The sequence below is a fragment of the Corylus avellana genome, chromosome ca2 (assembly GCF_901000735.1).
Source record: "Corylus avellana chromosome ca2, CavTom2PMs-1.0".
Lineage (NCBI taxonomy): Eukaryota > Viridiplantae > Streptophyta > Magnoliopsida > Fagales > Betulaceae > Corylus > Corylus avellana.
In genome coordinates, this window is record NC_081542.1 from 38,534,296 (window position 1) to 38,556,732 (window position 22,437).

The following is a 22,437-nucleotide window of genomic DNA, read 5'->3' on the forward strand; positions in this document are numbered from 1 at the left end:
AAATAGTTTATCTAATCAACTCCAATGATCAAACCTTAACAATAATTAAATAACTAATAATTAGAATAGATGAAAAAAGAATAAATAATGATGATATTTATTTTAAATGAAGAATGAATAAATTAATTGAGCAGCTTATAAAATAGACGCATATTCATTCGAAAACTAAATGAACTAAGTTTGAACTTATAATCAAAAACTTGATGATAAGCTTGAACTTGACTCGTACTTGAAATAAAATTAAATGAATCATAAGCTTAAACACTAATTTAACTATAATCTCTACCCATCCCATTCTTTGTACTTGAGTGTACCTTTTTATTTATTTATTATTATTTTGTTAGGAAAAAAGAAAATGTGCTATTTTTATGGAATGGTCTTTGATTGTTTTCTAACAAAATATGTTTTTTAAGATTACACGTTTTACCGGTTATTATTTGGAAGAAACCAACATTTAACTTACCTAGTGAAAAAGCCGGCCTGAGCCCTACAATAAGTTTAGGAAGGCTCTAAGACGTGCGAGATAGGTTTGGATATTAGAAAGCATGTGATATTTTTCCATTTATCCCCTTTCTTTATCCGAATTTGGTTAGGTTAAGAAGCTTTCTTTTCAGCACTTAAATTACACAGATATTTTGAAGCAGCATTTGGGAGATAATAATGCATGCCATTTACTTAGATATGCAATCTACACCACCTCCTCGAACATTGGAGCTGAAAATGTCATTTTTCAGACTAAAAAATCTCTCAAAAAATTACACCAAAACTGAATGCAAAGCAAACATATCAACTAGTTTTTATTGTACTCTATACCCAAATAACCCAACTCAAATATATATATATAAAGGCAATGAAAAACAAAAGAGGGGAGGAGAAAGCAAAGGTGTCATTGCTCTGCAATCAAGGATAAATGGCCCTTTGTTTCACTCTTTTTTTTCGATCACTGGATTTCTGGGTTGTTAATCCTTATCTGGAAATGATGTTTTTCCTCTAACATCTTTCTTCTTTCTTCTCAATGGCAGCAGCTCTTGATCATGATGGGGGGAAGAAACGGTTGAGATTGAAAGGGAGGGTGTAGAACTCCTCATTCCTGCTGTCCCCCTTGAATGCCCTAAATTTAACCCACCATGGCATTCCCCTGTCTATGGCACTTTCCTTGTAGTCAAGTGTGTTGTCCAGAAAGATTGCAACAATCAATGCAACGGTTGGGGATGAGAAGAAGATTGTGTTAAGGAAATCATTGAACTGCACACATGAAAGCAAAAAAAGTTAATGTGGTTGCAAAAAAAAAAAAAAAAATGCATACCTTACATATTATAAATAACATTGGTCCACAACACAACAACATTGGGATTTTCTGCAGCATATATTGTCACAAGATTCATTGATTAGAATCTACAACAATTATCTGCAATTTAGACACATATTGAAACCCTATATGAGACTCACATGTCCAGATAAATTTTGGGCTGCTCGACTAGGTACTTGGGCAGGTGCATTCCATATGGAGTCTCTCATTATATTTGCCCTAATTGCTAACAATTCGAACAAATAATTGTCGTGAATCATTTTTCAAAATCCACCATCGAAATAAATAAATTTTGGGATATGGGACCGACCTATCCTATATCCTAATCCTACTGGGGCATGTGGGTCTCATGAGTTCCATATAAATCATCTAGCCATGTAGTACTCAAATATTTGATTTTTATTTTATTTTTTGCTAAAATCCTTAATCAGACATAAGTTGTCAGCAACTTTAAGGAGGGGGGCCTGTCTAGTTTGGTATAAGACTAATAATTGGTGGTGGGGTAGCGTTCAACATCAAATTACGGGGTCCAATAAAGTGTGACAAAATCTCAGGTTGTGATTTCTCTTTCAATGGTGGAATACAGATGAAGAGACAAAATATTAACTCACCCATACACCACTGGTATGAGCAGGACCATGAAGAGCCTTGGCCGTGTATTCCCTGAAATACTCGGGAACAGACAACCCCAAGAAGAAGGCAACGCCTGTGATGAAGAGGTTCCTCATTGAGTTCATGTTCGTGAATTGCAAAAATGACAGCCCCACCGAAGCTGAAAACAAAAATGTAAAATTAATACTCATGTGCAGAGACTGCTGCAGCCTGCAGACTGCAGAGACAAGAGAAGATAAAAAAGGGGCACCCATTAAATGCCATCAGAAAAATGAAATGATGAGTGATGACACACCAACAAGACCAAACAATACACAATATACAGCAGCAAATACAGTGAAGGGTATTGATGCAAACAAAGCTCCAAACTTTCCTGCAGGAATCACGAAATCAAGTTAGAATATTCATTCGTTCGTATCAGCTTAAACCTTCGAGATAAGTAATGATTAACATGGGATCAAAGGTGTTAACGTTTGAATTCTTTCTCCGTCATTTACTTCCCATTTCAATTAAGTGGCATGGAATAATTTGTGACTCACCTAACATGGAGAAGAATATCATAAAACCAGCTGATATTTGGATAACCCTGCGGCTGCCAACACGAGTGCTTCCAAGGAGCCCGACATTTTCTCTGTGTTTTTTTTTTTGGGTTGATAAATAATTAGTCTTGTTGTAGTGTATGAGTGAGGAAGTTTAAGAGCAAGAAGAAGCAGTAATATTATATTTACACAGAGACAGCTGAGCCAGTCAATGTTCCAAAGAGTCCACTAAGCAGGATCCCAATTCCTTGCCAGCCAATGCCACGGCTAAGAACATGAGCTGGCGGTGGTGTAGCACTTGCTAGACGTGATGCAGCCTTGTAAGCTCCAGTTGACTGTAAAAAGCAAAAAACAATAGCTTTACTTACCTTCATTGATGAAAATATATCCTTGGTTGACTGACTCTCTAGTTTTATCTGTGTAAAATGTATTACCTCAATCAATGAAACTAGAACGGCAGCCATCATTCCAAAAGCATGGCCAGCATCAAAGGTGGGAGCCCCCCATTGAAGAGGGTATGGGATTTTTATCCTGAAAACAATCAATTTCATGGTCAAAAGGCAGTTGCTACAAAATCAGTGCTAATTCGATTTTGATGCGAGCTATCGCATCATCAAGTTGTATGGTAACGGTATAACAGTCTACTAAATAATATTATTCTTTACTATTTTGATGGAGGATTCTAAAAGCAGACTATTATCTCCTCATAGCATTGCAGTTCAAAAGGCATATATTGGATTGATTTTCAGCATGGTGAACTCAGATATTTTGCATATAATTTAGTCATCTAACAACAATGAGTGTTTTAGCTTATTACATAGATTTTATGAAGATTTAAAAACTGATAAGAGCTGCTTTAGCTACCAACCATGGAGCAGAAGAAATGAGATTGGCTCTGTCAGTTCTGCAGTTCGCTTGGGTTAAATCTGGTCGATGTTTGTATGCACCACTGGCTGTCAAGAGGTGTGCATATGCCCATATCACAGTCACTGATATGAGGAGAGCAAACCGCTCCAGAACCGGCAGTTTCCTGAACTGAAAACCTTTTAAGTACTGCATACCAAAACACGCACATTTAGAAGACTGCTTTTTGCAACTGACAAACCAGACATTGCACCATGAAACACATTTTGAAACATTTCTTTCAGACAATGTGTTCTTGTTCAATGATTGTACAATTGGGAGTCTCTCTTACCTTTTTTTCCAACATGATGTTATTTATTAATTAAATGTGTAATCACAATTTTAAAAGTGAATTTGATTGAAGGAAAATATATATATATATAGCAGCAGTACCTGGGAGAAGGCTATAAACAGGATAAGCATTGGAATGCCAATTTCCACGCACCGTCCAACCTGACAGACATTCAGTAAAATCAATGGTAAACAACAGTATTGAGTTGTTCACAGGTGGTATGCATTTGGTTTTATTCATTGAAAAAAAAAAAAAAAAAAACAGTAATATTTACCACAGGGAAGCCTCTATCAAAGAGGCCAAAACCCACTAGCGCAATTACCGGAGCCATTCCAAGAGGGCTGAAGAATCTGAAATGTTAAAAAACACAATGAAGTCATTTGATATGAATTGTTGCTTTGACTAAAAGAGTGAAAAAAGAAAATCAACTTGAGAGGAAAAAAGCACCTGGAACAGATGGCCCACATTTGACTAAATCCCAAAATAATTTGTATGCTTGATCCTACTATTAGAGCACCTTGTACTGCTCTCATGGTATTGAGAAATCTCTAGAAACAAATTCAAGACGATTAGTGTTATTAAAGTATTAATTAAATTTATATGTTTTATTTATTAACATAATATTAGAACCGTTTGGGGAACATTTGATACAATAAAGCCAATTGGGTAAGTGGCGGTGGGGCAGACAAATAAATGTGCACCGAAAGAAGGTCTTTTTGGGAGATGGTGAAGCTCAACTTTAAGAAAAATAAGGCAGAAAGTAAAGAAAGAGTGACACATGTTGCAGAGAAATTGGACTAACCATACGAGGATCATCGATGCCCATCAAGGAGGAATCGTGAATTATTGATATTATGGGAACCATGAAGGCATAAGACCCGCCAATCACGGTTGGCAATCGGGTACCAAATAGTGTTTGCAGAAGCGTATTAATTCCTTCAACAAAAAGCAGAGTCTGTACAACCCTTACTTTATCACCCTGATGAATGGCGAAATGGACAAAAAGCCACATCAATTATACAAACTCACGTGGAAGAGCAGAAAATAGTTATGAGATATATCGTAATCAATGATAATGGGAAATAATCTAAAGCATAGATGAATAAATATGAGAATTTGCTCACATCATTGCCACCCATCAAAGGAACAAGGAATGATGGGATCATAACTGCAGTTCCTAAGGCCAAAATGTAGTGCTGGAATCCCAGAGCTATTGCCTCCCCTGTTTTCACACGCAAAAACGAGAAGGGTCAACCAGAAGATAAATAAATCAATCAATGAATGGAGAATGTGGGGGGAGTTGAGAAAATGAATAAAATCCGTCAGTCGGCTATACCCCATGATGGGTTTGAATCAATACAGTACTCTAGGCCTTGAAGTTGGTCCATTGGTGGGTGGCTTATCTCCTCTGGTTTTGGAGCTGCCATGGCTGACACTCACTTGTACCTCTTATTTTGCCTCCAAATCCAAATGGGTATCCGTATAAAGAATCAAAAAATGGATAGACACAGAGAGAGAGAGAGAGAGAGAGAGAGAGAGAGAGAGAGATCCTCTCAGAGTTTTTCTTGGTGAGTGTAATGGAACCTAGCCAATTCAATGTGAAAAGAGGGAATGAGTCACTGGGGGGAGAAAAGCAGAAAGAGAAAAGCAAATGGCTGATGGAAGCAAAAGTAGTAGACTGAAGAAAAAAAGTTCAGAGCTTTAGGAAGTTCACAGTCGAAGAGATAGACTAGAAATGCAGTGAGAGAAAGCGGCGAGAGAGAAAAAAAAATGGCACTTTGCCCCCCACTTGTTAGCTCTCTCTCACAGTCCCTGTAGTTTCATCTCTCTTGCTATGCTTTTTCGTTTATATAAAAGTTCCGTTAACTTTTTTCCAATTTTCCCAAACTACCCCTTAAGGAACTTCCAAACCAAATGTTACCGTTGCCTCACAGTTTCCCATTAAATTTTACAACTCAACCTTCTTTAATACATGGCTTGTGAAATTTGCTATCCCACCAAAGGAGGAACAACAATAAATAAAAGGGGTGAGTTAGGTGCTTCTATCTTTACAAATATTAAATTTGTACCTTAAAAGGAGAGAAATTAAAAAGAAAAAAAAAGGAAAAGAAAAGAAAGAAAGAAAGAAAAGAAAAGAGAAAGAGATTAACATTTTCAAACCCTAAAGTATTAGCTATTTTGGCCTCCATCTAATTTCACATGGGTTTAGGAGTCATAATTCAGTCAACCTGCACTTTTTCCTTTGCTTGTGTTTGGTGTGAGATGTGTATTGTTAAGACCGGATTTGGTTAAGAGATCGTCATTAAGTAATGTTAATCTTAACGCTCGTTTATTATATTTATTTCGTATTTACTGACTAAGATATTTTAAGTGATTTTAATTTTTTTGTCACACCTGATATTAAAGATAAAATAGGCCTGAAGAATGGCTAACGCTAAAGGAGCAACATTTTTTTCAGATGAATTTTAAAAAAAGTAAATGCTCCATAGGACGAGAATTTCTCGTAAAAAATAACATTACTCATGATCGAAACCAAGAGGTCATCAGTGCATGGCCATGTAAACTTGGTGCATAAATAGCATAATTATAACATGGTCCATGCCCTTTCCATGATGGAGTCATAATTTATATATATATATATATATATATATATATATATCATTTTAAAACATCCTGATTTCATTCTGAAATAGTACTCCTAAGTCCTAACGTACAAAAAGAATGTGCTCTTTGTTTCTCTCTAGAAAAACTAGTACAAAAGAAAATTGAAAAGGGTTGTATTTTCTCCTTTCGTTTCTTGTTTTCTTCTTCTTGTTTATGTACAAAATGAAATGGTTCTTCTCTGCCCCTATTATTCCAAGAGCTAATCTGGTTTATAATGATAATACCATTTTTATGAACTTAAACCACTATTCACATTTTTGTTTGGAGGTCTCTAAAGCCACATTTAAAAAATATATTTTTATCGAGTAATACTATTTTTTACACTCACTTCACACTGGTTAACGTGACGTGTTTTTAAGTGACTGACTGATATGGCCGGGAGGTCAATTAGAAATGCCACATTAACTAATGTAAAATAAGTTTGAAAAATAGTATTACTCATTTTTGTTGCAAGCTCACGAAAGAAAGCCTTATTTTTTATATTGATTATCCACATCCAATGCCTTCTTAAACGCTAATGGAGGGTCTTCGAGATCGAGTAATACTACTAGTCTACTCTTCATACACACTTATCACATTCATTTCACACCCATTAACATTACGTATTTTAATTAAGTAGCTCTTCATGTTAATCACTTAAAAAATATAGGAAAAAATCCACATAACCCCCTCAAACTATCACCCAATTAACAATGTCCCCTCAAACTTTCAATTGTGACAATGTCCCCCTCAAATTACCAAAAATTGTCAATGTTCCCCCCAATGACGAAACTACCCTTAATAAAATAAAAACAAAAAATAATAAAACTTCTAGAAAAAACCTAAAACTAATTAAAAAAAATTCCAAAGGGTAGAAAATTAAAAATTAAAAAAAAAATCCTTTTTATAAGAAAAAAATTAAAAATTTTCGATTTTTTTTTGTTATAAAAATTTCGTTTTATAATTTTTTTTTAAAATTTCCGTTTTAAAAAATATATATATTCGTTTTTTTTAAAAAAATATATATATATATTCTTATAAAAAAATTAAAAAATTTCGTTTAAAAATTATTTTTTTAAAAAAAAATTGATCTTTTGAAATTAAAATTTTTTGTTTTTTTTTTAATTTTTTTAATTTATAAGGGTATTTTTGTCTTATTAAGAAATATATAAGGGCATTTTAATCTTTTTGTTAGTCTTGGGGGGGACATTGACAATGTTTTGGTAGTTTATGGGGAGCATTGTCACAATTGAAAGTTTGGGAGAGATATTGTCAATTGAATGGTAGTTTGAGGAGGTTATGTGAAAAATAGCATTATTAATTTTTGAATATATTTTAAGTGACTTCAAACTCATGTCACACCCACAAATAATCTAATATATTTTTAAAATAACTTACAATATCAATTACTTAAAAATATCACTTAAATTCATAAAGTGGAAAGCACCACCAAACAGATATTATTTTCTTTTATTTATTTTTTTCAAATAAAAAGACTGGGTGCATCTGATCTGTAGGTCATGCACTTAATTTTTAGTGTTTAAAAAAAGGAGGGGATGACTAGGCCCCAACGTGTGAAGGAACAGTGTACGAATCTATAACGTCTCTATTTCGATGCCAAGACAAGCAGCATCGAAATCGGAGCTACCCAATACAAATTAATAATATTGCACAAGTTTTCACTTTATCCCTGCACTCCTCTGCCACCCATTTTCAATAATTCATCATATTTTGCCGCTCTCTCAACCTGCCAAGAACAAAGTTTTAGGTCACTGGGGAGGAGCTCTGAAAGAAAGGGAAAATGTTACAAACGTTTACTGACAGGTTCTGGTATTAAAGCCGCTCCGACGGGCAAGTTAGTAAAAGTACAGTAAAAATGCGTTTCGGGACTATGTCAAAAGTATGTTACTTGACGTGGAGATTCTCTCACTTAGTCTATTAGGAGGGGTAGTATGGTGTGAATTACGGAAGAGGAATCACTTGACAGGTCTTTGGTGAAGGTGCACTTTTATCTCGATAGTTAGTTAGGCTTACGGGTCGTCGGAATATTAGGACGCCGTGCCCTCAATGGCCTACAACCCTTTGTATTGCTAAGAGGTCGATCAACTAGATTTTTCGATAGACAAGCCTAACTATGGCACGTTGGTATCTAGGTGCTCTCTGGGTGTAAGAAAGTGAGTGTAGCATGTCAATTCAGTAAATATGTCCACAAAATAAATGCCCGAAATGCAAGGGAACATTTTTTTTTTTTTTTTTTGGGACACTCCACATTACATGCAATTTATACAGCTTATTACACCTGATCCAAATCTCGTAAGGTAGATTCTGCCAGGGTTGAAGATACTGTTTTTATTTTTAGTAAAAAATGAAAAAGAAAAAAAGAAGATCTTTGCCTTTAAAAAAAAAACAGTTGCTAATTCGTGAGTAAATACATAGTGAGGCTCTAAAAGATTCAGTTGATGCACACCTAAAAGCTGCAAAGAGACCGAGATTCAAGACCCATAAAACAAAATATGCATAAAATGTGTGCATGTGATTTGGTGGTTAATTAGGAGAGAAAGTGTGGAAAGGAAGATGGGAGATGCTTTGAGGAACCCCTCTTTCTGTGAGGATATCCTGCAGACTCTTTTCTACCATCCTTTATAAAAGCATCACTAATATTTGGCCCAACCTTTTTAAATTGGTCCTCCACAATACAAACTCATCTCTCCATTGTCACTTATTCAGGATAATTTTCACTGTAACCCTTTACATATTCTATCTCTGAAAAAGTTAAAAAAGAAAAAGAGGATTGATGGAAATCAAAGTCGACATGAAAAAATCAATGAAATTTGGGCAAATTGTATTGAAAATTGCATCTCCACTTAATAGAATTTGGGAAATTGTCCCAAGAAATGCATCTCCACCATTTCTTTCTCAATCCTCACCAGTGATATCCCTTTAATCCACTTTACACCTATAAGAGACTCTAAACAAGAAGAATAAGTCGGTTCCATAGCTGCTCTTCTATCTTGTTTGAAGGTGATTCCCTCCTCACCATTTTAGCTCTCATTTAACCAAGGCCACTTCTTCTTAAATTGGCCGTATGCTCCTATCATTAATGATTGTCATCAACAACTCTTTTATAAGGTCTGTACATGTGCCACTTTTCGGGCACACTCGATTGTTAAATGAGTCACTTCCCACTCGGTATTTGAAAGCATTCTCGACAATTCTCATTTCCTTTCTTCTCTTAGAATTACGAGTGATAATGACCCTCTTTTATAATTTGTATTTTTATCCGTTCTTCCCCTTTTCCCGATTTTCCTCATTCGAATAGAATTAAAATAAATAAATAATACACAAACAAGAGGACTCTCTTTCTTCCCATCATAGATTCTAAAGCTCTTTTCCCACCTACTTTACTAGAGAGGAATAAAAAAGAAAACTCTTCATCTTTAGTAGAGCCACTAGATGCCTACAGGAGCTAGTCTAGGCAAGCCGTAAGCAAAGCTCAAATCCAATGTCCTTTCTAGCAATAACATCCAGAGGCCTAATGATTTATAGCACCACCTTCATCTTAGGTTTGAAGGGAATCTCAGGAAATGACAATATCTCTTGGTCTTTCCCATGTTCATTGATCGTTCAACGGAACATACCTTTTGTTTATATACAAGTTTCTGATAAGGTACAGACAAACATTGTGCAACAACAGATACAACAGATAATCATGCAGGTGATATTGTGGACCAGACTCTTGAAGATGATGAGGAAGGGAAACAACTTAATTTGATGTTTGATAAGAGATAAAGAAGATGACAAGAGATTCTTGATCACATATTGGCTAATTTTATTGTTATCGCTTCTTCTTTTTCTTCTTTCCTCTAGATGTTAATGCAGGAGAAGCACCAGTTTCTTTTTTAGCAGTTAAATATGAAGTTTCAAGTGGCTTCTTGACGTAGATCGGAGAACCTCGTATGGAGTCTTTGTCTGCAGCCCGTCCGGACAAGCCTAAACCTGAGAGCCTCGTCTAGAGTCCTCGTCCGGATACTGTCCGGACAGAAGCGCCGATCAAAAGTCAGCACAATAACTGCCAACTACCAGCAACCATATTTAATTACAATGTTTTTCTTGTTTACGAGTATCATGAAGATAACGCAAACGTCTTCTGTTACTTGTACGCCAGGCCAACTCCTACTTCCATGCAAAGTGTCAACACGTACGCTGAAGCAATCAAGATATGGATCACGATTAGACGTAGCACTAGTTATCTTTTATCTTTATTTATCTTATCTACGTAGCAATACTTATCGTTATCTCTTTTACTTGTCATCCTTCCAATATAACGTGAAAAGGCAGGGAATGAATGAATTAATTTTTGCTAGTGTGTGTCGTGCGTGATTTCTTTTATCAATCTACCAACTCTGCCTAGTGCTTCAATCTTGTGAATTTGCTACGTACGCTGCGTCATCACTACCACGGACTATTTTTATTGAACTATTGATAAAAAAAAGTTTAATAAGAGCAACTGAAAATCATTGGACTGAAAATAAAGGATAAATATTTAGATTTTCATGTGTCTGTTTCAAGAAGTTCATATATAGAACTCGTTTCGCATCAGAAACAATGGTCGAAAACCCAGTCAACTAACAGCAATCTAAGTCACAAGCATACTCAAAAAGAAGAGGTACAAAACTTTCGACTTCATTAGAGATTCAAAAGGTGGAAAAAGTAGCAAAATCGTGATGATAACTTATCACAAAAGAATACTTTCTAACTGTAACTAAAACAAACGAGCCTCGTACTTGGATAAAAATAAGGGACTCGTGTCGTGTAATCATGAGATAAGAAAGTAGAATATTTCCGATGGGCCAGAAGAAAGAGTTGAGTGGAGGCAAGTATGATTTTGTCGACCGCCCACTTCATCGGGACGAGTATTTCTTTGGCAGGTTGGCCAAGGTCAAGATTAGATAACCGCGTGAGAGAGCTGGAGAGCAAAAAAAAGCTTCCACTTTTTCTACACGCCTATGCTGGATGCCTATAATTGCTTCCTACATCTACAACCCATCTTTAACTATTAAACTTGACAGGATGGCTGTTTTTGGTATCTATCATTTCAATTGGCTACGGAACAATAATGAAAGGATACCTGCTTTATCTGTGCAATGTGCATGCCCTTCAGTTTCATCGCTGGCTTCACTGCAATAAAATTATTCCTAGGAGAAAACAAATGAGGGCCAAGGCACTAATGAGACCAAAAAATAATATATTTTTGCCATGCAAAGGACCTATGTTTAAAAAAGAAACAAGCCCATTAAATGGCTTTTAACTGAGGAAAAAGAGAATGGAATTATCCACTTCAAAATGTTGTATGATTATTCACTGGTAAGTGGTGCAATGAATGGATCAAGATCTTCTCTCCACCTTCCTTCCACTAGATTTCTTTTCTTCGGCTTCTCGCCGTCTTTGCTGCCTGCCACATGATAAACCACATATGATTTAGTTCAAATACCTTTCTTCATTACAACTAAATCGGAATGAAAGTGCTAATGGAGCCAAATAATCCAGAAAGTTTACTATCAACTCTAGTTCATATGGCAACCAAGATTGTTACCAACTTATATGCATATGAAATAAACACATTCTATTCCACTATTCTACTCCAAGAAAACAATTGGCATCTACCTGTCTAAAGCAACAAGACAATCAAACGATTTGAAATCATACCAACATTCCAAACTTCCTTGGTAAAGGCTGACAAAAATAACAAACGTCTCTCTCAAAACTGGATACAGTAGTAGACCAGATTCACAAGGTTCACAAGGTACCTTTTAATCCAAATCATTGTGTGCTAGTATTTTCTGAAATCTGTGTATGATGAGTTCAAATTACAAATACACCAAAATAATATATCATATCCAAACTTTTACCAGACCCAACAATGGAAGCCTCAGTCCACCTCAAATGGGTAAAATATGGCACAGGAGAACCCTAAGTACATCCTTACATAAGACAAATTCATTGTTCAACAATACAAAAACTACCAACTTAACCATTTTATTTGATGTAGTAGCAGTTTAATTAAATGTACTAGTAGTTACCGCAACATGTATGGACAAAATTTCTAATTTCTCGCATAGAAGCACAATATATAATCCAAACCCAAGTATATGATCCTAAGCCCACCTCAGATGCGTACATTATGGTGCAGTTGAGAAACCATACACCACTCGTTCAGTGTTCATAATAGACATCGGAGTTTTTTTGTTTTTTTTATAAGTAGTCGTAATATCATTAAACAGTGCAAAGGCACAACCCAGATATACCGGAAGTATAGGAATCAAATAATTCTTTAAGAATCATAATAGGGAACTGAGTCACCAATTGCTTTAACATAAGAAAAAGGTTGAAGAAAAAAAAAATGGTGAAATAATAAATTCAGAAAACTTGATCCAAACTCAAGTAGAAAAAGCCAACACAATGTGAGCTGCTCCAAAACAACACACAAACTGGAATCATAAGTATATAAATGCTGGGAGAAAGAGATTATCAAGAATATATTGTCCAAAACTGTTAACAAAACTTACGCAAAAGCCATGTATCCTGTGCCCGCCTTAGCAGCAGATAAGAGTGCTGCATGAGCTCCTGCTACAGAAATAGAATCCTGGCCCCCAGAGGGCGGCAAAGAATTTCTTCGATCCCCATCCACCTAAAAAAAAAAATTGTGAAAACATATGGTGGGTCTATTCATATGATAGGGGAGTTACAAATGCCATATCCATAGATGAGAACCTTATCCCACTTAGATTTCTTGTTCTGTCTACCATCCCTAGTAGTGGTATCAGCTGCAGGTGGCACAGGTAGCAAACCAGTAGCAGCCACAGTTGAAACACCTGCAAAATGACTTAGTATAAGAACATGCCATTCATTATCCAAATTAAAAATAAATAAATAAATCAAGAAAAAAAAAAAAAGAATATTCTCTGAAAGCCAGCTTAACCCACTGAATTAACAAATGAGATCTTTTTCAGACCTGGAATAGGCATATTAACTTTTGGTGCAATAGCAACTGTTCCAGATTGTGTTCCTCCAGAAGTAAATTCAGCCTTATTCTTCTTCTTTTCTAATTCCTCACGCCTCATATCAGCCTCTGCTTTACAAAAAATACCAGGAAAAAAAAAGTGGCAGGCAATTATGCTGAGAAGATCTATGATAGCAATAATGTGCGGCAGTCTCAAATAACTTAGAAGACAAACAACCAGCAAACAAAGAAATTAATGCAATGACGAAGATGCATGATTCACAAATTAGAATAACAAACAATAAAAGACCTTTAACTTGCAAAGCCAAGACTAACATTTAACCAACAATTATGGGAAGAAACATACAACATATTCGAGGCTGCTAAAGAAGTGCACTCTTTCACATTTTGACATATCAATTAGAGTACAAAGTTGAAAATTCAACAACCTTTGCACTGGGTGAAACCAGAGAGTCAGAGACAGAGGACACAAAAAGACTAACATTATTATTAGAAAAACCTTATGCCAGATAGAAAAATGTGAACATTTGTGATTGTTTAAAACAAACCAAAAAATAGGGTCTAGGTTCATGCCTTAATGTTCATAATAGCAGAAGCTAAATAGTCAACAACCACACTAAATCTACCATCCACAGTACCAAACACATCCAATAACGACAGATTCCCCTAAGGTTATAGTGGCATATTCTGGGTAATTGACTAAGAAGTCTAAAATTAATAACACAAAGCAATTAAAGAAACAAAAATAGTCACACACATGCATAAAATATATACATTATTCAAAAAGGCCCTCAATGGGATGCACACGCGCACAAAGAGATTCCAAAAAAAGGAACTGATACTAAAAGGAACTGATACTGACCTATTTGGTCATAGTAGTCACTATTGTCATATCCATGAGGGTCAAATACATCTTTACTGAAGCAAGACCCTATTTGATCGATATCTTGATACCTCACTGCATGCAGCAAGAAGTCAGGGTTCCTGTAATCCTTCCTATTCCGTACTTCTGCATTGAAGCTTTTTCCATATTTCTTGTAATCAAGAAACTTATTTATTTTCCTCTGCAATAACATAATAGAAAGGATAAAGACATGAAAAGAAAATAAAATGTGCTATATTTGAAAGCACAAGCATAGATGTAAATTAATTATCTTCAAATCCAAAATTATTAGTAATTCATAGAGCAGAATTTTATTGAAGTATTAAGCACAAATCAATAACATAGATTCTCTCAACTTTAGTTTCTGCCAATTCTCCATGCAATCTCTCGATTTTAATTTCTGCCAAGCCCCCAGGCAAGCATATATGAAAGGCACAACGAAATTATCTTCTAATCCAAATTTACCAAACACATCCCAACAAGCCATTCTGCCAAATTTATCCAAATTAACAACATTGGAAAAATGAGTAAGACACAACAAAATTCTACAGCAGGAGGGCATATCCCTACAATCTATACCCTAAAATTGCACACATTCTATATTTGGATAAGTGAGCAGCCTAGGTTATATTAACTGGTACTGGCACAAACATGCCCTAATTTCAGAGAGGCTACAACAGCTTTGTAATCAGCTAATGTTGTTTTCACCACAAATATATGTTGCTTTTACCTAACCCTTGTAAAACCCTCAAAAACCTACGGCTCTGTTTGTTAATGGTTTTGGGGGGTGTTTTTTGTTTTATGTTTGAAAAAGTGTTATAATATGACATAAAGGTGAAAATAGTTTTGAGTGCTTTGTGTTTTGAATTGCTTGTTAATGTTTTTGTATTTGAGAATAGAAAACAAAAGTGATAAGAAGAAAAGTTTAACAAATGGAGCCTAACAATTGACATAATCCTTAAACTTTATAATTCCATCTGGCAGACAAATTGTCTTAAAATTCAACATAGATGAACACATGTCACGCATGTGATAGTTTTCTATTGATATTTATGGTAGCACTTTAAAAAGACATGATAATGTAAAAAGTGAAGTATAAGGGGTTATTCGCATTCTAATTATATGCCACCCACCAAGCCCCCAGACAAAAAAAGATGCATGAATAAATAACGTATGCTGGTAGAAATAAGAATAGAAATAAAAATATCGTCTCTATAAAACCATAAAGCCCAAAATTCATATAGTGGACAAAACCTTATTATTATTTTAAAAAATGAATTATCTCAAGCTTATGATTTGACTAGGAAGAGATTAGGGTGGTAACAATTTCAAGGTCAATAGTCCTGTACTTCTCAGAACTGTCCACTTAATCCTTTCTTTGTCAAATTATAACAATTTTTCAATTCGCAAGCGACAAGAAACCTCACATTCAAACACTAGTGATCTTTTCACACCAAAAAAAAACAAAAAAAAAAAAACAGAGAAAGCAAGGAACTTACTTGTAGCTCCTCCGAGCACTTTTCTTTTGGTGGCGGTGGAAGAGACACTTCTAATGGATCAATTTCTTCTTCCTGTTCCATAACAGCTTCCTCAACATGTGCTCCCTCTGATTCATGCACAGCATAGTTCATTGTATCATATCGTGATGGATCAGATGATAGAGGAGTTACTGGATTGCTAGATGTTAAAGCCTGAACAGTTCCAGTAGGTGTTTTCTCTTGGAAATGACCTATAACAGACAATTCTTACAAAATTAAAGATAGAAAGGAAGCCTCATACAATCAGACTACAAAATCGTAAACAACAAAAACATTTCAATTTCTATCTCCTCTTCATTTGACCCTTTTTTTTTTTTTTCCTTTTTCACTTTTTTTTTTTTTATCAATAAGATGTATTAAAGTTATGATTAAGTGATTAAATCTATCTCCTCTTCATTTGACACATTTTTTTTTTCCTTTTTCACTTTTTTTTTTTATCAATAAGATGTATTAAAGTAATAATTAAGTGATTAAATTTATCTCTTTCTATAAGCTTAAGCTTTTGGAACAACTGATAATTTAACATGGTATCAGAGTCAAAAGTCTTGGAATCGAACCTTGACTCCATCAAATCACCCCCCATTTAAATTAAATATTCCATGTGTTGGACCTCACCTATTAAAAGGGAGTTTGAGCCCACACGTGAGGGGAAGTGTTAAAGTAATGATCAAGTGATTAAAATTATCTCTTTCTATAAGTTTAAGTTTTTGGGACAATTGATAATTTAACATGATGCATACCTGATGGACCTCCCCATCCCCATGCCCACCACCAATTTACAACCTGAGCCAATGCCCAAGGGCTCAGATATCCTTGTTCTATTTTATAGTTAAGTTCTAATCTAAATAAAAATTCTCTTTCATTAAGTAAAGAAAGTCAAACATCTCTTCTGATATTTTTTTCACAGCAACATAGTTTTTATGCTTTCAAACTTTAAATATATCTTTGAAGCATGATATGACATACAATATCAAAATTATATGAATCAATGATACTCGGCAAGAAACATATCTTAAAGTATGACATCAATTGGGTGACAGAACTCATACACAATGTTCATTTTTACTTCGTCAAAAAAATTCTATGACTTTCTGCATTTCCAACAACTAAACTCTGGCAATCAAAGGTAAACAAACTGACAAAGGATCTGGCTGAATAGGTGACTTTGGGAACATATTTGGAAATTCTATGTGCGACCATTTCAATACATGAATATAACACCATAGCCATCATTAAAGACTTATCACTTTGGAAAATTAAACTATAATAAGCATATTTTGGTGATCTACAAAGTGTCAGCTTGCCAACCACGAGTTCATTTTCCATTCACTGGGTACTGGGAAGGATGAAAGCATCATGAATATAAATAATGGTACTTACCCAATATTTTGTACAGCCCTTACCTGCAGTTTTCATTGTGTTCTTTGCAATGTCTAGGGAAGTTAAGAGTGAGTTAAGCCAATGCGTACAAATAGTCAGACCAGATTCATCCTTTCATGTTGAGGTCAGTGCATGTTTGTCTATGATTAAGAGTATAGGTAGTGTTGAAGTTGGCTCATTCATGCTGTGTGTGTGTATATATATAATGTCGGTTGAAAAAGATGAATAGCAACTGACAAAGCGGAATAAATGAATGTTCACGAGCAGTTCAGACGTACCATTCGCAGTTTGAAGTTCCAATCCAAACATGACACGACCACTTCCTTCTATTTCTCCCTCCTGAAAAGAAAAACCGCCAAAGCAGAATATAAATTAAGACCATTCAATATAAGATAAAACACATGATAGTAGGTTCACCTTGAACCCTCCCACACTCCATTCCACCACCACCCCACCCTCCCAAAAAAAAAAAAAAAAATGACTCGCACCTCTCCTCTTGAAAAGGGAGAGGCAGCACTTCACTCTAAAAAGCTTTGGTTGGAAACCATGCAATTTAATTGTAATCAACCAGAACATTCACAAAACAAATTATCGAATAAAAGTTTCACAGAAACTACAAACTTCAGACAACCCATCTTCACAAGCAAATTAAATCAAATATCCAGAAACTTTGTACACAATCTACCATCTTCAGGGACCATTTGCAAAATTCAAAATTAGATAAAGACACCATTTGGCAACACGGAAATATTGTTGAAATATTCATTATTCCAAATCCAACGCACCACATAATCCTCACCCCACAACTGATTCCTAATATCAAACTTTTCACTATGTACAATTAATCACAGACACATAAACGTGCACTTGCACACAAAGCTCTCTTAACTGAACCTAAAACAACATGAAAACATAAAATCCAAGAATTCCATTCTCTTTTCTTTCCTCCAAATTTCTCAGCAATCAAACAGAACTTATATGAAACCAAAAGAAGGTACCTCAGGCTCAGGAGACATGGCAACTTCATCGTGGCCATAATCCACAATCGTAAGCTTCCGTCTCCCACTCATCCTCGCACTCTCTGACGCCGCTATCGCCTCTTGCTGCGGCGACACCACCATAACCCGAGGATGCAGCGCCGTATTCTCACTGGCAATCGGAGGCATGTCATCGTAAGCAGAATCACCACTAATTCTATCTCCGCTTTTGGCAAATGAATCATCCTGCTCTGCCATTCTCGAATCCATGTAATCGTCGTCTTGGTGCTCTCTCTCTGCTTCTTGACGCTCCATTTTTTCATCTTCTTCTTCTAGTTGTTGTTGCTCTTCGACATCTTCCATGTATTCGCCTTCTTCTTCTTCTTCGTCATCGTCGTACATGGATAACATAGCAATACCTTCGAATTGCTTCTTCTTCGACGCCATGGACGCTAGGGTTTTGGGGGTTGGTGAATTAGGGGTTCGAAGACGGATTTGCGCTAAATTTTCACAGTTTCACTCAAAACGACGTTCTCTAAGGCTTGGAATTGGAGGTCTGGAAGCAAACGTACTACGAATCGAACTTTGGGAGGGACTAAGGGTTTGGAGTCGCGAAGAATTGAAAAGTGAAAATTTCACAAAACAGCTGCGTGGAAAAATTTGTACTTGAAAAACACTTCGCATGAATTCGAGCATAAGATGAAGTGGGAGGGCGCAACAAGTGAATTACGAACGACCTAAATTCACAGAGTTCGATGTGTCGAAGAGTATGCATCAGCTGTGCTTCGAGCAATTCGGTTTATCTGCGACGGCAGGCCTGTCAAGCACCAGGTGATTTGCAGTGAAAGCGGCCGCCGGCCGAGCTATTGTCTCCGACCACTCTGTTGTGATCTTTGAAGCGGTTTCGGCCAGTGCATATGAGTCCCCAGCGTTGTCTCCTTTGGGCTTCCAGTATTGCGTCTGCGGGCTTGCAGAAGAAGTTCGTGCCAATTACGGGAAATTGTATGAGAGCCGTCTGCTCTATGCCGACGAGTTGAAGCAACGCCGCGTCGATCAGTTCAAGGAAGGGTCTCCGGTGGTGGAAAAACTCGCAGCTGCTCAATGGGAGGGAGGGGTGCAACTCGGCACACGGAGAGGAAATTCAAGTAATGATGGGCTGGGCCGAGTTTTGGGGTACCCATGTGCCCATATGTTTTAGTTTAGATATGGGCCTGACCCACAGATAGTGATCCGATAGCTTCGTAATTGGGGTGTCAACACATGCATGGGCTGGGCCCAACTCATCACTACTTTGCTGATTGGGGTACCCGTGTTACATCAAAGAATTCTTAAGATATTTTACCATATAAATTTTCTCAAATATCAATCATTATTTTTGAATTAAATAATTAAATTTTATTATATCAACAATTATCAGTTTTGAAATGGGAAAAATATGTATATATTGAGATGAGTTTGTAGATGTGATAAATAAATTTTTTTTTTAAAAAAAAATGCAAAAATCATCCCTTGATTACAATGATTAAGCTTCATGTGGATACTGCTTTGTGCTCCTTCCCCCAACTCTCTCTCTCACTATCTAAAAACCCTACACTCCGGCTGCCACCTTTCTCTCTACTCCCCGCTGCCTCCTCCTTTCTCTCTTTGTCGCCTGTTTTGAGGCTCCAATTGGCTCTTTGAAAGCCTTATCCATTGTTCTTGATGATTTATCCTGTCTTAACAACTCCATTGTCTCCTCCTTCACTGCAGATCAGCCCATCTCTACCACCTCTAGCCGTTCTCAACATTAAATCTACATTCTTTTTAATGTTTTTGGATTTTGTTTTTTCAAAACTAGATATCTTCACTTCAAGGAACCCCACCCTAGACGCGTCATTCCACCTTACTCCTAGGCTTCTTCACTTATAGCTACAACCATAAACTTCTCCATCTGACCACCGCGCGCCTATGAGTGTGAGTAAATCTCACTCACTTGCGTGTGTCCCACGCGTGGGTAGCTCTCCACCACGCCTGACACCTCCCCTCCTCCCACCCACCACCTTCCTCCTCTACTGTCGATTTCCAAAGGATGCTCTTTGGCTCTCGGCATCCACTGTCAGCACCTGGTCTTCACACTTCGACGGCTTTCCATCGTGTCCATGTTGCCTTCCTCTGCCATTGTTTGTAATTTTTGTTTTTGTTGCTTTCTTGTTATCTTTCCATCCCTTTGTTTCTATGTTCAGGGAGGGTTGAAAAGTATTTTAAGGGTCATGCTTCTATTTACGTCCCACTATCTAGGGGTTTGGATAGGGTTAAAGAATCTATGGACGGTCATGCCCCTACCATACCTTGTTTAACCATCTTTATTGGTTGTCAAAATTCTTGGACTTCGTGCCAAGAATGTATTAGACCACGTTATTCATTTGATGTATTCCCTTATTTTTTAGGTTATCTCTGTTTGAACTTTGAATCAAAGTGTGCCATAGTGATTTGGCATACTTTGAATCCATTTTGATCACCGAACATTTAGCCAATAATTAAAACTTACAAGGACGATACGAGCACATCAAAGCTGTTGAAAATAAAATGGGCCGTACATATGCTAAGCTTCATTTGAACTTGTATAGGGACCATTACAAGAAATATTTTGAAAGCATTGATGCACGCGATGCTGAGGAGATTGCTAAGGCTAAGGCTAAGGCTTTTGGGAGAGAAACAGTGCCGGAAGGGTATGGTCCTGAACAATGGAAACTAATATGTGACTCATTTGATGAGAAATCATGGAAGGTAAATATATATTATTATACTGATTAGAAAATTCAGATTGATATAATTTGCACAGCTGTGAGACATTTTATGAATAATTGTGTGTGTGTGTGTGTGTTTTTTTTTTTTTTTTTTTCAAATTTCATAGAAAAAATCTGAACGAAATACAAAAAATAGAAGCTGCTTGAAAACAAATCATACATATGAGACTTGTTCATTTGTCAATATCATTTACAAAAAGGTAAGTATCTCATAGCATAATATAATGAAAGTAACATATATAACATATGGTATGGCGGATCGGAGACGGGTGCAATGTTCATATATGGGGAGATAAATGGTTGCTACAATCCTCTACTTATGCAGTTCAAACTCCATGTACACGGCTGAATAAGGAAGCAAAAGTAAAAGACCTTATGGATGGGGGAACAGGTGGGTGGAACACACCTCTTATTCATGAGCTCTTTATGGACAATGAAGCTGATATCACATGTAACTTACCTCTCAGTCAGTATCAGCAAGCAGATAGGCTAATATGGAGAGCAACAAAGAATGGGGTCTTTACTGTGAGGAGTGCTTACTATATGGAAAAGGAGATGGTTGATTCCTTGAAAGGGGAAGGGTCCTCGTGTTCGGGCTATACTCATGTTTGGAAGACGATATGGAGCTTACACGTCCCAAATGCTGTAAAAGTTTTCTTGTAGCGGGCATGTGCAAATATCCTTCCGACAAAAGACAATCTGTTGAGAAGAGGTGTAGTGAAAGAAGCCCAGTATATTTTCTGTCATAAGGATATAGAATCAGTGCTACATATTCTTTGGGAGTGTCCTTCTTCGGCTGATGCATGGAGTGTGTGCGATATCAGAGTCCAAAAATCTTAGGTGCAATATTTGTCTTTTTTGCATGTGCTGGACAATTTGATTACACGGTGTAGCAAAAAGGAATTAAATATGTTTGCTTTAATCTCCAAGAAGCTATGGGCTAGATGCAGTGTTGTTGTGCATGAAGGAGATTTTTCCCATCCTACCAAAATTGTCCAAGAGGCTGGGGAAACAATGAAACAATTAATGAAAGTATTAGAGGGGGAAGTGACAACTAAAAGGACTGTGGCATAGTGGCTGTAAAGAAATGGAAAAATCCCCATTTTGGCCGATATAAGGTGAATTGGGATGTGGCGGTCTCATCGAAAATGTTTGGGGGTGTGGGACCATTGTTCGGGATCATATGGGACTGGTGATTGCTACACAGATTTGGAGGCTGGACATTTTGCAAGAACTAGTGATTACGGAGGCAATGGCAGCCCTGGTGGCAGTGGAGTTCATTCGGGATTTGGGACTGCTAGATATTATTCTTGAAGGGGATTCATTACAAGTGGTTCAAGCTATACGGACGAATGGGCAAAATTTGAGTTCGTATGGACAAGTAGTGGAAGATATACGGACGATCTTAGGGATGCAACGGAGTTGGATGGTTTCCCATGTCAAGCGGGAATCAAACATAGCAACCCATGGACTAGCGAAAACTGCGCCCTCCTGTCCAAATGAGCGGATATGGATGGAGAAAATTCCAAGTTGTATTTATGACATAGTTTTATT

The 22,437-nt window shown here is 36.6% G+C and overlaps 2 protein-coding genes across 7 annotated transcripts; both read right to left on the minus strand.

Annotated features, from left to right (window-relative positions):
- Window positions 1-633: 633 nt before the first annotated feature.
- On the minus strand, window positions 634-5,461 carry LOC132172091 (nucleobase-ascorbate transporter 2). Its single transcript, XM_059583530.1, has 13 exons — window positions 4,992-5,461; window positions 4,780-4,877; window positions 4,458-4,634; window positions 4,103-4,203; window positions 3,930-4,005; window positions 3,757-3,816; window positions 3,329-3,513; window positions 2,895-2,991; window positions 2,650-2,795; window positions 2,461-2,552; window positions 2,217-2,294; window positions 1,921-2,081; window positions 634-1,245 (listed from the first exon to the last, which is right to left on the minus strand). The coding sequence occupies exons 1-13, from the start codon at window positions 5,080-5,082 to the stop codon at window positions 1,033-1,035; spliced, it is 1,575 nt and encodes a 524-aa protein (XP_059439513.1). The 5' UTR covers window positions 5,083-5,461; the 3' UTR covers window positions 634-1,032.
- A 4,449-nt stretch (window positions 5,462-9,910) lies between these two features.
- On the minus strand, window positions 9,911-19,012 carry LOC132172092 (uncharacterized). Of its 6 annotated transcripts, none has more exons than XR_009439118.1 (10): window positions 18,119-19,011; window positions 17,399-17,459; window positions 15,702-15,931; window positions 14,182-14,383; window positions 13,311-13,427; window positions 13,070-13,170; window positions 12,865-12,986; window positions 11,636-11,750; window positions 11,427-11,493; window positions 9,911-10,501 (listed from the first exon to the last, which is right to left on the minus strand). XR_009439118.1 is itself a non-coding variant. In XM_059583533.1 (9 exons), exons 1-8 carry the CDS (start codon window positions 18,542-18,544, stop codon window positions 11,684-11,686), a joined length of 1,326 nt encoding a protein of 441 aa, XP_059439516.1. In that variant the 5' UTR covers window positions 18,545-19,011; the 3' UTR covers window positions 10,966-11,493; window positions 11,636-11,683. The 6 variants fall into 6 exon arrangements, 3 of the variants coding, with proteins under 3 accessions (XP_059439516.1, XP_059439517.1, XP_059439514.1); XR_009439119.1 differs by lacking the exon at window positions 9,911-10,501 and adding an exon at window positions 10,966-11,334; XR_009439117.1 differs by lacking the exon at window positions 9,911-10,501 and adding an exon at window positions 10,966-11,334 and having other exon boundaries at window positions 11,427-11,750.
- Between the last annotated feature and the right edge of the window lie 3,425 nt (window positions 19,013-22,437).